This window comes from Trachemys scripta, chromosome 13 (genome assembly GCF_013100865.1).
Source record: "Trachemys scripta elegans isolate TJP31775 chromosome 13, CAS_Tse_1.0, whole genome shotgun sequence".
NCBI classification, from domain to species: Eukaryota; Metazoa; Chordata; order Testudines; family Emydidae; genus Trachemys; species Trachemys scripta.
The window spans coordinates 41,615,708-41,631,364 of NC_048310.1; the positions used below are offsets into that span (position 1 = coordinate 41,615,708).

At 47.6% G+C, this 15,657-nt stretch overlaps 1 protein-coding gene across 1 annotated transcript in view; it reads left to right on the top strand.

Annotated features, from left to right (window-relative positions):
* The first annotated feature begins 2,295 nt into the window (after positions 1-2,295).
* The window catches only part of ADGRG5 (adhesion G protein-coupled receptor G5), a 29,815-nt gene continuing 16,453 nt past the window's right edge, over positions 2,296-15,657 (top strand). The window contains exons 1-4 of the mRNA XM_034788919.1: positions 2,296-2,483; positions 11,902-11,995; positions 12,809-12,947; positions 15,428-15,569. Of these exons, the coding sequence (XP_034644810.1) occupies positions 11,905-11,995; positions 12,809-12,947; positions 15,428-15,569 (372 nt within the window). The 5' untranslated portion in view covers positions 2,296-2,483; positions 11,902-11,904. The remainder of the gene's footprint in view (positions 2,484-11,901; positions 11,996-12,808; positions 12,948-15,427; positions 15,570-15,657) is intronic.

The window sequence follows — 15,657 nt, forward strand, 5'->3', positions numbered from 1 at the left end:
ATCACAGTGCAGAAAGACAGTTTCTGAAGAGTCACAGGAGACAAGGGAGGACTAGATTTCAAGAAGAGCACGGTCAATGAGTCAAAGGTGTCTGACAGGTCAAGGAGAATGAGGCTAGAGTACTGGCTCTGAGCTTTGGGTCAGAAGAGTTATCAGAGACTTTGGTGAGAGTGATTTCAGGACTGCAAGGAGTGGACTGAGGCGGGTTTAAGATGGAATTGGAGTCAAGGCACTCCAGACAGCGATTGTACATTCGGTGAGCCCAGAGATGAAAGGAAACGGGGCAGCAGTTGGAGAGGCAAGCTGTTGATATTCAACAACCATGTCTGAGTCTGGCCACACACACAGAGGCACCCCCAAATCAATGCATCCACCCACCCTGGTGCCCTCATCATAAGAGCCAAGAACCTGATTCGTGGTCACTTGTGAAGGTTTGGCCAAAACAGTTTCCCTGGCAGCAAGATGGCTTTCTCCACCAAGAGACCCTAAAATACCCAGTATTAGGAACTGTAAACTCACATTACGATTTATTCCTGGCACGGGCTGTTGCTTACCACCCCAATTTGCACAGTGAGTGTGCTGAGCATAGTTTTTTTTAGAACACATCAGTATTTAAACCAGACTTTGAACCCCACACTGCATGTCAGGGGCGTCATTCACACTCCTGCTGCTGCTGGGGAAGTGAGAGCTTTCTGCAAGAGTGGGTTTGGCGGGGCAGCGGATGCAGTGGGCAGGCTCCTGGCCTACTGTGAATGAGTTCAACTGGAAGCTCTTTAGGGCCAGGAGTATTTCTTTACTATGTGTTTGTACAATGTCAGACTGAAGGAGGCCCTGAGCCCTGAATAGAGCCTCTAGGCTTTCCTGTGTGATGATAATAGTAATCTATAAGCATTATTCCTTGTACAATGCATCTGTGCTCTGAAAACTGACCCTAACAATGGCCTCCTGGAACTCTGGCAATTACCTTTCAGTGATCGCAGGACACATTTGCTCAGTATACAAGTAAAACTATGTGGCTTTTCCCATATTCGCCATCCCCATGCACTCTTGATTCAAACAGGGCTCACAACTTCTTTGGATCATCACCTGTAAGGGTCTGCAGAGCAAAATAGCCCCTGCCTGACGTGTGTGCAGTTCCCCTGGTCTTCAGTGGAGGCTGCCTGGGTGTAATATAAAGAGCCTGGAATTTAGTACGCATTTCGAATCCGCATCCAGGTCATTCGCCCCGCAGTGTTGGCGTAAAAAGCAGCAACAACTCGGTTTTGTCAGTCCAGCCAGCAGACGTAAGTGCATGCAGGAAGCAGCAGAAGTGAGGGGGAAAGTGCACTAGTTCCTCTTCAGAGCAGAGCTGCACTTGAAAGTCGTGTTTCTGAGAATGCTGAAGGAACCAAAACCAAAAAACGTATAATCGCAGGAGCCAGGGTTTTATAGAGCCCACCAATTTCCACTGGGTTTAGTAACAGCATTGGCAGCTCCGCGAATGTGTTTCAAGCCTGACCTGCTCACCCAGTCCTAGTCTCTGCACAGCTCTGCTGACACATCTCAGTCTTGCCTTGCAGCTCCACCCTGCTCCTCCTGTCCTGGGTCCCTCAGCTGATCAGAGATTCCCAACTGTGCCATCCTATATGCAGGGTTTGTGATGTGGGAACTACGCTCCAGGAGCCATAACGTTCCACGTGCCCCACACGAAGCGAGGGAGGTACAGACACTCAGTGCCAGGCCGGGGAATTCAGTGCCAGGCCGGGGAATTTACCCTGCAGGGTAGATGGCATGTTCAGCCTGTAGGAGGCAAACTCATTGCCAGCTGCAATCTGAGCCAGCACTTGAATTCCCCTCTCCACAGCCGAGAAGCTGATGCCTTAACCTGGCCGCTTCTCTACCAACTGAGAAAACCTGGAGAGGAGAGGGTTAGGAGAACATTGCAGAAGAGGTGTGAGCTCAGCTCCTTCACCTCTTCAATGGCTCTCTGCCTCTGCTCTAGGGTGCCGCACTGACCACTACACCTGGAGTTACACCGTGCGGAAAGGGGAAGAGATTCCTTTGGTCTGACTTGTTCTCAGCCCACGGCTGTGAGAAGTGGGTGATGTCCCTTACTAGGTAGGCCCCCACGACGAGCTCCTCCACCATAAAACTTCCTCCCCTAGGGCCAGCTCCTCCACTGCCATACAGCAGCCCAGCTCCATTAACTTCAATGGAGTCACTGCCCCGTGTGCACCAGCTGCACCCAACCTCTAGCATTTCCTTTTTTAAAACCCTCTGTTGGTTTAATCTCTACATCTGCATGAGGTGGAGCTGCATGAGAGCACTTCCTTCTCTGCTGCACAACCCTGTCTGTGCAGCTCCGGGACTTTACGCTGCTCTCAGACATGCATGCCTTGTGCAGCGATCTAGGCACAGAGCGGGGGACGGGAGACCATATGCACTAAGGGCAAAGGGAGAAACGAACCTGCTTGAGGAAGTCACCATCCTGCAGGAAGCTGCAAGTAAGTCCTTTGGTTTGAACTGTGTTGGCCCAGTTCTGATCTTGCATGCAAAAGCAGAGTAAATCAGGAGTGGCTCCAGTGCAGTTACATTGTGTAAAAGTGGTGTGAGAGGCGATCAGGCCCACCTATATTGTGCTTGGTGGTCCCCTCAAAGGCTCTCCTGGAGCCAGAGGAGGCAAATGGGGTTGTCAGCCTCTTGGATGCAGCCTGTGAAATGCCCAGTGTATTAAAGGAAACAGAAAAAAGTGTCAGACCCTAGAACTGATCTGAGTTGGGGTGTGCGGTGGGTAACACAGGAGTGAGCACTACAGAGAGATGATTGGACTTTCACATTAACTGTCTGTCTTAGGGATTCCAGTGGCGCCTATTGCTTGGGTATCTAAGGGTATGTCTAGGTAGCTGGTCCATGCCAGCTAACAGCCTCACGGGGCTTGGGCTAAGGGACTATTTAACTGGGGTGTAGACGTTCGGGCTCCGGCTGCACTCCGAGCTCTGGGACCGTCCCACCTTGCAGGGTCCTAGAGCCTGGGCCCCAGCCTGAGCCCGAATGTCTACACCACAATGAAACAGCCCATTGGTCTGAGTCCTGCGAGCTTGAGTCAGCTGGCAGGGGCCAGCCGCGGGTTGTAATTGCAGCGTAGACCGACCCTAAGTGCTCAACAGGTTATTTCTAACTGCAAAGGGATGCCCATAGTGCATCCAGTTGTTTGCCTCTCCCAGGGGAGCTTCCAGTTCTTTCTTCTTATTGTCCCGCCCCATGTCTGCTGGGGTGCAAAGGGGTTTTCTTCATCCTTTTCCAGTTTTTCCCTCCCTTTAAGCTGTTTCATTGGGGGAAGAAGGGAGGTGCAGCATATGAACCGCAGCGGGAGGAGGGTCACAAACATACTTCAGGGAGCTCCAACCACCTTCCCTTTCTTTCTGGCTATAGGGTAGTGGATGCTGGAACCGTGTTCTGCTGTAACCCGTAGTCCTAGGAGGAGGAGAAGGTGCGAAGCACCAGGGCCGCCCAGAGTGGGGGGCAAGTGGGGCAAGGGGCCCCCACGAGAATATAGTATTCTATAGTATTGCAACTTTTTTTTATGGAAGGGGCCCCTGAAATTGCTTTGCCCCAGGCCCTCTGAATCCTCTGGGTGGCCCTGCGAAGCACTGATCTGTTTCTTTCTTTAGCACGCTGCATCTTTCTCTCCTTGCCGAAGGGAAGTGATAAGAAGAGGGTGGGTGGGTGCGTGGGTGGGTATGGCTACCCTGGAGTTGGAGATGTAATTTCCAGCGCAGTGAGACGTTCCCCCACTAGCTCTAACGGCACTAGCACACTAGCATAGTATACACTACGACAGCACTGTGGCAGCCACGGCGCACAGGCTGTCTGTCTCAGCACAATCCCACCCAAGCCCCTGGGTGTGTATTCAGGGGACTAGCCACCTGTGTAGCAGCAACTACACTCCTATTTCTAGCACAGGAGCTAGGAGGCGTACATCTACCCGAGCCAGAAGTTACACCCCCAGCTGCAGCCTAGATGCCCCCTGTGTGTCTGTCTGTAGGAGAGGCAGAGTTCACGCTTTGCTGGGAAAACCTCAGCCCCGGTTCCCTGGGAGCACTGGCCAGCTCGTGGGGCAAGCTCTGTGCTGGAGAGCATGCTAGGCCACAGAGCCTTGGCTCTTGAGTTCAAGCTGTAACAGCTCTTGCTTTGAGCTTTGGAGGTCCCTGGTTCCATCCCCGGTATGTCAGCCAAGATAGCAACAGTCACGAGAGCACTCTCGGAGCAGTGCTCCATGCCCCCGCTTGTGCTCACGCTCAGCTGTAGGCCAGACTGCCACGCCGAGGAGCATCTGCCCCATGCAAAACCCCGCCTCCGCTCCATCGATGGAAAGATCTTTTCCATTGGTTCATGCGCGTACAGTGAAAATGACATTTACCAATAAAAATCTAATCCTTCCAAACCTACTTGTGGGGTTGGGTAGCTTTAATCTCTGCTTGTGGAATCAGCACATCTCCCGTTCCGGTCCGTGCCAGGTTGTTCCAGGGCCCCGGGATGGAAATGGGATTGACAGCAACTTGTGCCATTGCATTCACGCCCTTGGTGCACTTTCTGCTGTTGTACCCAATGGGCCCAATTCTCCTCTCACTCGGATCGATGTAACTCCACCAGCTTCAGTGAGGCTACTTCTGATTTCCTCCAGTGACAGAGTTAGAATCTGAAACTTACTATGAAAATGAAAAAGTGTAAGTGGACTCTTACTATTATTGACCAGAATAAAACAACTCCACCGATTTTAAATCCAAAACCACTGCAGTGAAGCTCAAAACTAGCTGACGTCACTTTATCACCTAGAAATAGCGCTCAGACTAGCGTAGCAAAGTAACACTTTTCTCTATTTGATTCTTACCTATTTTCAGACGTGCTTACTAGCCAGTTGTGTTTCTAAATATTGCTGCATACCAATATGCGGCTGTCTAGTCCCTTTCCATGGCCTAATAAGGTAAAGGCAAAAGTTAATTAAAGTGCTTGGATCAAAGTTGTGCTCTCCTGCCAAAAGAGGTTATAAGTGGGTGTTTGTGTCCATTTTTCTGTTACATTGGAATCACTATTTATTGCATTACATGTATGTATTGCTGTTTTGTATTGGTTTAATATTTTTGACAGTGCTTTTGGGACTGGTCTACCAGTGCCCTGAAGATGCCACTCTAAGTGGCAAAAATTATTTTTTTTCCCCCTTAGATTGTACATTAAAGTAACACAGATGAGCTGTCCAATGACAAATGGATTTGGGGACTGGCTGGGTCAGAGGAAAGGCACGGGGATAATGGAGCCTTTCACCCCTAGGTTGCCCATTCTAATCTGCTCCAGGCTGCAAACTACTATCAGCTGGTGCCTCTGGGAAATGAACCTGTTCTTAGTGGACACATGTCCACATCATTACAGCCGTCCTCCTAATTGCTAGGCCTCCTTCGTGGGACTCTCACTAGTGAAGACTAAAAGCCCGTGGTGACTGAACTATCATCTCTGGACTGTCGCAAGAGGATCCCGGCAGCTTTGAGCTGCAGTGGCAGGGCAGTGGGGGGCAAGTGGGGGGACTTGCACTGCTGCAAACACTGATAATAATCCTCAGCCCTTTATGTAGGCGCTTTTCATCTGTGGATGACAAAGTATTTCTCAAAAGGAGGCCGAAGTCCTTATCTGTGGTTTATGGACAGGGAAACTAAGGCCTAGAGACTTGTCAGAGAGAATCAGTAGCAGAGTTAGGAGTAAACACAGGTCTCCTAATTTGCAGGCCAATGCCCTACTCACAGGAGCACATCACCTCTCTAGGCAGCAACAGCTTCCGACTCCGAGACCATCAATTCAGCCCCTTGCAGCAGAATTGAGATATTGGTTAAAATGCATCAATACTATATTGAAAATTCATACTGAAAAATATATCATTGAATACAGTGAGCTTATATGCAAAGCTTAGGGAAGGGAGGGTCCCTGGATGAGGTCGCTACCCTAAAAAAATACCTCCCCTTCTATTTTTGTATATTCACCGTGTTTATTGGTAACAAAGAGCAGGGCAGGAAGGGGAAATTTTTACCATGCTACAACTAATTTTATTCTCATACCAGATCTTCCACCCTTATTACAAGTGTACTTCCTCTTCTAGATTTAAGCAGTAAATCCAGGCTGCAAAGCACTATCAGCTGGCAACCCAAGGAGTTGTGCTGGGCCAGCACCGGCCCTCCTTGGGTTGCCAATTCCAAGATCACACGAGCTACCTTTAAACTTTCAAATCATCTGCCAACAGTTGACACCATGTTAACGGCTGTCTGAGAGACATTTGTCCTTGTGTGAGCTATACATAGCTAGTGCGTAGTTAGAGTAAGAGTGAAGCTGAGGAATTGGAGAGACACTTCACAGCCCTCTAAGAAATTCCTTCTTTTGGGGCACACAAGTCGCTCAGTTCCCAGCCTGGGAGCAGGATGGATTTATTATTCGTACTACAGCCGAATCGACTGCCCAACTCAGACGGAGCTGCTATTGTGCTAGGCGTTGGCACATACATAGGAAGGGAAAGGCTCTGCCTCCAAAAGTGTATAATCTACAAGATAAGAGAGACAAAGGAAGCCGCATTTAAGGAGGGCAGAGAGATTAAGTGTCTTGCCCAAAGTCACAGAAGACATCAGTGACAGAGCAGGGAATTGAACCCAGCCCACTGCCTGAAACACAAAACCACCAGCTGCAAGTCAAATAGATGATTTCTAGTCCCATCAGTGGAACTCACATTGCTAAATTCTCCCACCCACTGGTTCCAGCTGTTAGAGCGTTTTCCCTTCACCATCCCCCCTGGTTCTTGTCACGCAGACAGAAAGCAGAAGACCAGAAGTCCGAACAGCAGACAATGCAATGTTTATTGGGGTTAGTTTTCAAGCAAGCATGTTCCGAAGCTCTCACATCAGTCGGGCTTCTCTCTATAAGTCAATAGAGTCTGTTCCCCAGTGTTCCCTTTCCAGCTCCGACGCTGCAGAGCATTTACCCTGCGTCCCCCTTCCCAGAAGAGCCTTGCCTATGTCCCTGTTCCCTATTCCCTGTTCTCATCCCGCCCCTTAGCAAACATGATTCCAATTTCCCTTCCCCCCACTTGCTGTTTGACCCCAGTTTATATAGTAATATTCTCAGCTATATCTTAACCATTTTATTGAAATTTAACTAACCAATCCTACCATATTGTAACAATTCTCTAACCAATTCTATCCCACTACCCTAATTAACTTACACCTAGCAAAATTAATTATACAGCAAACAGAAACAATTAGAGAACCAGACAGATTAACAATAGAAAAGTGCGAGCCATAAAGACAAAACAATACAGAAATGAGGGTTTCACAACCATTGATAAGTGATTTCTTGCCAGACAGCATGCTATCAAACTAAGTTTTCTTTAACCATCTTAAGATCTGTTTCTTTCTCTGGTGATGATGGGCACTATCAGGACAGAATCGTCTTCCTAGCAGCCCAATAGCACCTTATTTCCGTGTGACTGGTTTGGGATGTGAGGACGTGATCGCTGCCCTTGCTGCTTAGCCAGACCTTAGCCTAAGAACAAGGCCTCAGACTATCCTAGGGAGAGAAGGCCCATACACAGGCAGACAGTGATTTTGATTCTTTGTTTTTATACCTCTATAACTATCTAAGTGATAAAAATACAGCGACGTTCTTAAAGTAGAGGCCTTTACAGGCAGGCCTGAAAATCTATATTCTAACACCAGCACTGACATGTTATTAACATTTTGGGTGCAAGATCCTTCCCTCTCATCAGTAATGATGCATTACATTAGCTAAGAATTCCATCCATCTACGCTCAGAGAATCTTGCTAAGTCACCAGCGCAATGTCACCTGAAATGACTGCGCACAAGAGCACTAAACTGACGGGGCTCTTGGCTACCCTCCCTGTCAGTCCCAGACACTGGATATTATTGCAATCTATTATAAAACAAGGAGAATTTCAACAACTGATAGCACAGAAAAAAAATCATATGTTCTCCTCACTGCAAACACTACTGGTGAGTCCAATGTTACCCTTACCCAATCAAGACCGTGGAGCTGCCTGGATCTAGCGAGGGGCAGAATTTGGTCCTATATGTCCAGTCCTGACTCCTTTTCCCCACAGGCCACTCCCTCCAACAGTTATTTGTTTTAGCCATGCCCACTGGCAGTTATCTTATTCCCCACCCCCAAGGTGGGATCCCTGGAAAATGCCCAGGAAGCAGAGGTACCATCTAACCCTTGCAAGGCAAGAAAAACGGTGACGCTGTCTAATTAAAATGTAACCATGCAAACCCTTGCTGCTACCACGGCTATATAATTGCAGCAAATCTTATACAAAATATAACTCGTGTCCAGAAAGGGTTAAACAGCCTGCAGGCTGAATGACCCAAAGCCCACTTTTAAAGTCATGTTAGAAAGGTATGTGAATGGTAATGAGGGCCATTCATGCTCAGCAGGCTAGAACTTTGAAATGCAAACTGTATTGTTGGAAGTTAGATGTAATACTAATGATGTGTATCTGAAATGCTACCCGTGTAAACAGACAGTTCCTGTCTGTCGCTACAGCTACTAAGTCAGAGATCAAAAGGGAATATTAACATTTAGATGAGTCTTGGGTAAAATAATGTCATTGTCTAAATGTTTCTTTTAAGTTTGTAATAGACTGACTACTGGATAAATTGCCCTATGTTAATTTGTGTAACTAATTACTGGTGGTGTTTAGAAAGCAGAAAGTTACATCAAAAGCCTATTGTTTAACCAGGACTGCGTGGTCAAGTGGATGCTAGAACACTATATAAAAAGACCCGGGGGGCCTGATTCTGTATCTCAAATCTGTGTAGGCTTCTTCAGGGGAAGTTTGAGTCGCAAGACCAAGGTCCCAGTTATGCTGGTATGCCCTGAATATGAGATTTGGACATTGGACTATAACCTATGAACTATTTCTAAAATAACTCGTTTCAACTACAAAGCTCACATCTCTGCTACGAATCTGCACCTAAGTGAACTGAACTCATATCTGACTGTTAGGGCTGTCAAGTGATTAAAAAAATTAATCGCGATTAATCGCACTGTTAAACATTAATAGAATACCATTTATTTAAATATTTTTGGGCGTTTTCTACATTTTCAAATATATTGATTTCAATTACAACACAGAATACAAAGTGTACAGTGCTCACTTTATTTTTCTTTGATTACAAGTATTTGCACTGTAAAAAAAAACTAAATAATATTTTTCAATTCACCCAATACAAATACTGTAATGCAATCTCTTTATCATGAAAGTTGAACTTACAAATGTAGAATTATGTACAAAAAAACCTGAATCCAAAAATAAAACAATGTAAAAATTTTAGAGCCTGCAAGTCCACTCAGTCCTACTTCTTGTTCAGCCAATCGCTCAGACAAACAAGTTTGTTTACATTTGCAGGAGATAATGCTGCCCGCCTCGTTTACAGTGTTACCTGAAAGTGAGAACAGGTGTTCTGATGGCACTGTTGTAGCTGGTGTCGCCAGATATTTATGTGCCAGATGTGCTAAAGATTCATATGCCCTTCATGCTTCAACCACCATTCCAGTGAACATGCGTCCATGCTGATGATAGGTTCTGCTTGATAACCATCCAAAGCAGTGCAGATCGACACATGCTCATTTTCATTATCTGAGTCGAGGGCCGGCTCCAGCACCAGCTGGCAAGCAGGTGCTTGGGGCGGCTGCTCCGGAGAGGGGCGGCACGTCCAGGTATTCGGCGGCAATTCGGCGGATGGTCCCTTGCTCCCGCTGGGAGCAAAGGACCTCCCGCCGAATTGCTGCCGCAGATCGCGATCGCGACTTTTTTTTTTTTTTTTGGCTGCTTGGGGCGGCCAAAACCCTGGAGCCGGCCCTGTCTGAGTCAGATGCCACAAGCAGAAGGTTGGTTTTCTTTTTTGGTGGTTCGGGTTCTGTAGTTTCCACATCAGAGTGTTGCTCTTTTAAGGCTTCTGAAAGCATGCTCAACACCTTGTCCCTCTCAGATTTTGGAAGGCACTTCAGATTCTTAAACCTATGGTCGAGTGCTATAGCTTTAGAAATCTCACATTGGTACCTTCTTTGTGTTTTGTGAAATCTGCAGTGGAAATGTCCTTAAAATGAACAACATGTGCGGGGTCATCATCTGAGACTGTTATAACATGAAATATATGGCGGAATGCGGATAAAACAGAGCAGGGTACATATAATTCTCTCCCAAGGAGTTCAGTCATACATTTATTTAAACATTATTTTTTTAACAAGCGTCATCAGCATAGAAGCATGTCCTCTGGAATGGTGGCCGAGGCAGGAAGGGGTATACAAATGTTTAGCAGATCTGGCACGTAAATGCGTTGCAATGCCGGCTACAAAAGTGCCATGCAAATGCCTGTTCTCACTTTCAGGTGACATTGTAAATAAGAGAGCAGCATTATCTCCCATAAATGTAAACAAACTTGTTTTGTCTTAGCAATTGGCTGAACAAGGAATAGGACTGAGTGGACTTGTAGGCTCTGAAGTTTTGCATTGTTTTGTTTTTGAGAGCAGTTATGTAACAAAAAAAGTCTACATCACTAAATTGCACTTTCACAACAAAGAGATTGCACTACAGTGCTTGTATGAAGTGAATTGAAAAATACTATTTTTTTGTTTATCATTTTTACAGTGCGAATATTTGTATTAAAAATAATATACAATTTGATTTCAATTACAACACAGAATACAATATATGTGAGAATCTAGAAAAACATCCAAAATATTTAATAAATGTCAGCTGGTATTCTACTGTTTAACAGTATCGTAAAAACTGCAATTAATCACAATTAATTTTTTAAATATTGATTAATTTTTGTGAGTTAATTGCGTGAGTTAACTGCAATTAATTGACAGCCCTACTGTATGTATGTTGATCTTTTAACCAGACTCTCTCTCTCTTGTTTTTTGAATAAATTTTAGTTTAGTTAATAAGAATTGGCTGTAGCATGTATTTGGGTAAGATCTGACACATTCATTAACCTGGGAGGTAATGTGTCCAATCCTTTGGGATCGGTAGAACCTTTTCTTTTATATGATGAAATAAGATTTACAAAAATTTTCATTATATTTGACGTGGGTACCTGGATGGAGGCCTGAGGCTGGATCACTTTAAGGGAACTGTGTTGTTTGGACTTCTGAGTAACCAGTAAAGTAATAAAGAAGCTGTTTTGTGCTGGCTTGGTAAATCTAAGTATTGGAATATCCATCAGCTTTTTGGGGATTGTCTGTCCCATATTTTGCAGTTCACCCTAATTGAGTGACCACAGCTGGCTCCCCATTGGGACCCCGGTCACAAAAACATTAACTCTGGGCTTCTTGCAGCTACAGCTCATTGAATCTGCTCTTGTCTTGGTGTATATCAGGAATAACACTAATGCACACTGGAGTGCACTCAAAATAAAGGGCCCTGGCTGTTGTCAGAAACATTCCCTCTTTCCCCTAGTCTAATCCTAAATGGAGCAGCTCCCTGTTATGGAAGGAGATCCAATCCTTGAGTTGTCTTTGGAACTAAGCAGCAAGGGTTAGGAAGAGACAGGGTGTGACAGACACACAGTTCAGGGCTTCCTGAATGTGGTTACCACCACTAAGGTTATCATCAGAATCCAAATCCTCTGTTTACGGTCATCTGATAAACCACCACGCTGGTTACAGTGAGGACGATATCAGAGAGTTTAAAAATGCCCTGCGATAGGCCCCACCTTGGGTTTTGGATCATTCATTTAAATTGTAAAATGCACAGAGCAGAGATTACATCTCCTACTGGCTTGTACAGCACTGTCTGTGCACATTATCAGCACTTTAACAACAGTGGTAATTGAATCCAGAAAGCAGAGCCTGTATGTCTCTTGCAGGAGATGAGCGACATTTGGAGCACCACGCAGAGGGACTCACCCTTGCGGACCGGCTTCTTCTTGTGTCTTGCTGCTCTTCTGCTCCAACAGGCAGGTATGGATAGTTCTTTATTCGGAGCTCTGACATCTCTGCTATCATTTCGCCTAGAAGGCCACCCTGACATCTGCCGACAGTGATTACACCAACCTGGGGACAAATCTGGCATCCCGGTCAGAGGAGTCACTGAGCGATTGCAGTCACTGACACTTTCCTGCCAAAGGTTTCGTTTCTGACGAAGTGGCCTTTTCCAGCAAAACAGCGGGTTACACACACACACACACACACACACACCTGCAGCAACGGAAGGTCTCTGTGGATCCAGGGGCACATGGGGAGTTGTGGTGAGAATCAGTCTCCGTGAAAGCAGCAGCGTGCAGGGCTCACCTCAAGCCCCTCTTTCATCTCCCCAAAGGCCTTTGCAACCCTCCTCCCTACCCTGGTGGCAGGCCACCTGCTCCAAGTACAAATTCATTCACGAGGTGCAGCTGTGAGAAGATTGCAATAGCAATCACGGCCCTAGCCCAGGAGGGGGAGGGGGCGCTGTTTATGCCGAGGAAAGGTGCGGGGAGCTCTCCCTCTGCTTTCCTCGTGCTCTCCTGCATACCTTTACTCTAACCCCGAAGATCTGTCAGGTGGTGGCATGTCATAGGATAGCACAGGGGTCAAACCTTCCTCACATGGCGCTGCCGCTCCACCAGGGCCGGCTCCAGGTTTTTTGCTGCCCCAAGCAAAAAAAAAAAGGCCAGAGTGCCGCCCCTTGAAAAAGTGCTGCCTCCAAAGGGCTGCCCCAAGCACATGCCTGGAACGCTGGTGCCTAGAGCTGGCCCTGCGCTCCACCCATCCCGACATGGCTTGTTTCCCTCCCAGACCCCATAGGGGCCCAGGAACACTGTCATGTACCTGCCACAAAGGGAAGGAAGATGGAGATGAACATGGTGGCTGGCATGGACAACGACATGGAAAAAGGATGCCCTGCACTTTCTGCACAGCGTGGGAAGCCGGACAGGTGAGTGGGGAGCACGCACAGGGGGCTTTGCCAGACTACACTCTGGGGCCAGTTCTCCGAGTCCATCGCCTGCAGCTAGGGCTGCCGGGGAAATTTACAGCGAGGCATTTTGAAGCAGAAAACAGCGTTTTGATCAAATGGAAATTTGAGTGAAAAAACCTGTTTTTATCAAAAATTGGAGACGGAAGGGGTCGACAAACTAAAAACTTAGAGATAAAACAAATCAGTTTTCAATAAAAAGCCAAAAAAAAAAATTTTTTTTCACAGAACGTTTGCCACAAATGAACATTTTTCTCTTTTGCTGAAATCATAGAATCATAGAATATCAGGGGTGGGCGGGACCTCAGGAGGTCATCTAGTCCAACCCCCTGCTCAAAGCAGGACCAATCCCCAGCTAAATCATCCCAGCCAGGGCTTTGTCAAGCCTAACCTTAAAACCTCTAAGGAAGGAGATTCCACCACCTCCCTAGGGAACCCATTCCAGTCAGGGCCGTCTCCAGGCACCAGCCGAGCAAGCTGGTGCTTGGGGCGGCAGCTCGTAGGAGGCAGCATTCCGCCCAATCCTAGGGCGGATTTTTTTTGTGGTGTTCCGCTCTGGCCGCCCTGTAGGGGGCGGCGGCGCGGAGGACAGGAGCGCCCTGCAGCAAGCCTGGCAGGGCAGCCCACGTCCTTCCCTCTAAGCCGACCGGAGAAGTGCAGAGCCCTCCCGGCAGTGCCCCGCTGAAGCCCTAGCATCCCCCCTTCTCTCTCTCCCCCCCCCCTCCACTAGCCGGGGCACATCTGCAGCGCAGGGAGTCTCCCTGAACCCTGGCTCCGGCTGCGCTGCAGGGTTTTTTGTTTTTCCTCTGAAATGTTTGAAAGGGGAGAACAATTTATTTCCAGCTGGATCCACAGCCTCCCTCAATGTCTAAAGCAGGTTACAAACCTCGCTCCCTCCTCATAACGCCCCAGGGAAGCGGCTCAGTATCATCATTCCCATTTTACAGATGGGAAAACTGAGTGTGTCTACCCTGCAAAGAAAAACCCCAGGGCACCGAGTCTCGGTGCCAGGATCAATTGACTTGGGCTTGCGGGGCTCGGGCTGCAGGATTAACAATAGCAGTCTAGCTCTTCGGATTTGCACTGGGGCCCAAGCCCCTTCCCGGGTTTCTGTGCGCAGAAGGTCCCAGTGGCGCTCTAGGGCTGCTCCGAGCACTCAGAGGTTAATTGTGTCAGAGGAATGGCTAAGCTCAGAGGAGGAATTAAGCCCCCATGTAAGCAGCTTCTCCCAGAATGCTCTACAGTCCATAGGCTCAACGCAGACAGCCCAGAGTCAGCCCCCTGCCCCAGACCAGAGAGAGGGGGAGAGACCGGATTTGTTGAAGGTTTTTAGGGCTAGCACAGGGGATGGAGAGGAGGTGGAAAGGGCTGGGGTTCACTCGCCAGGGCAGCTGTGTGGCATCAGGCAGACAGCAGGCAAGCGAAGCTGAGACGCCCTTGCTCTCCTTCAGGGGATCTCCACCGAAGGGGGAACTTGTGAGGGACCGATGAAGAAAAGCCAGGCCCTCTGTCATAGAATGTCAGGGTTGGAAGGGACCTCAGGAAGTCATCTAGTCCAACCCCCTGCTCAAAGCAGGACCAATCCCCAGACAGATTTTTTCCCCAGTTCCCTAAATGGCCCCCTCAAGGATTGAACTCACAACCCTGGGTTTAGCAAGCCAATGCTCAAACCACTGAGCTATCCCTCCCCTTCCAATGAGCTATCCCTCCCCCAGGTCTCCACTGCCCATATCAACTTTGCATCCAGATTTGGGAAGAAACCAAAATTTCTAACCATTGGAATTTTCTGTGGGATGGCTCATCTGTTTTTCGACCAGAACTAGTTATTTCTAAGTATAATTCTAAAGTCAGACACCCAGTATAATACAGACTCGGATCTGCCACACCACCCCCTACAGACAGGAAGCCTCACGGACAGGCTTGGCAGAGTCTCACAAACGAGGCAAGCCCAAAGCAAACCCATTCCATAATTTGGGTGAGGAACGTTTAAAGCTGATGGGGACAGGGTTTGATGTTTGAGTCTGTCTCCAATTTTAAAAAGCAACAGAGGGTCCTGTGGCACCTTTAAGACTAACAGAAGTATTGGGAGCATAAGCTATCGTGGGTAAGACCCTCACTTCTTCACTTGCATCTGAAGAAGTGAGGTTCTTACCCACAATAGCTTATGCTCCCAATATTTCTGTTAGTCTTAAAGGTGCCACAGGACCCTCTGTTGCTTTTTACAGATGCAGACTAACATGGCTACCCCTCTGATACTCTCCAATTTTAGTGCCCCTAGTCTGAGGCAACCTCTAAGGCGTGACAATACCTTCTGGAGATGATCTCAAATACACATCTTCAGTGTCTCTGCCTCTTTCTTTCCTTCCTCCTCGTATTGTCTGCCCCAGCCCCTCTGGCCTTCTCCGCCCCTCTGAGCACTGATTCTTGTTTCTCCATTCTAGGTTAAAACAGTTAGAACAGAATCTGTTGAAAGCCAGTTTCCAAGAGGACAACTTCACTGTCATATGCCCCAACATTCAGACTTTAGTTATCAAGATTAAGCCATGGTTCCTAGGGCTGAATCTCAGCAGCAAGTCAATGCCGGTCAGTATCCACCTTGCTCTAACGGCGGGCTTTGCTTTCTAATCACTGTTCCCAGCGTAGGGCCTCTCATATTGACAGCGTTCTGGCG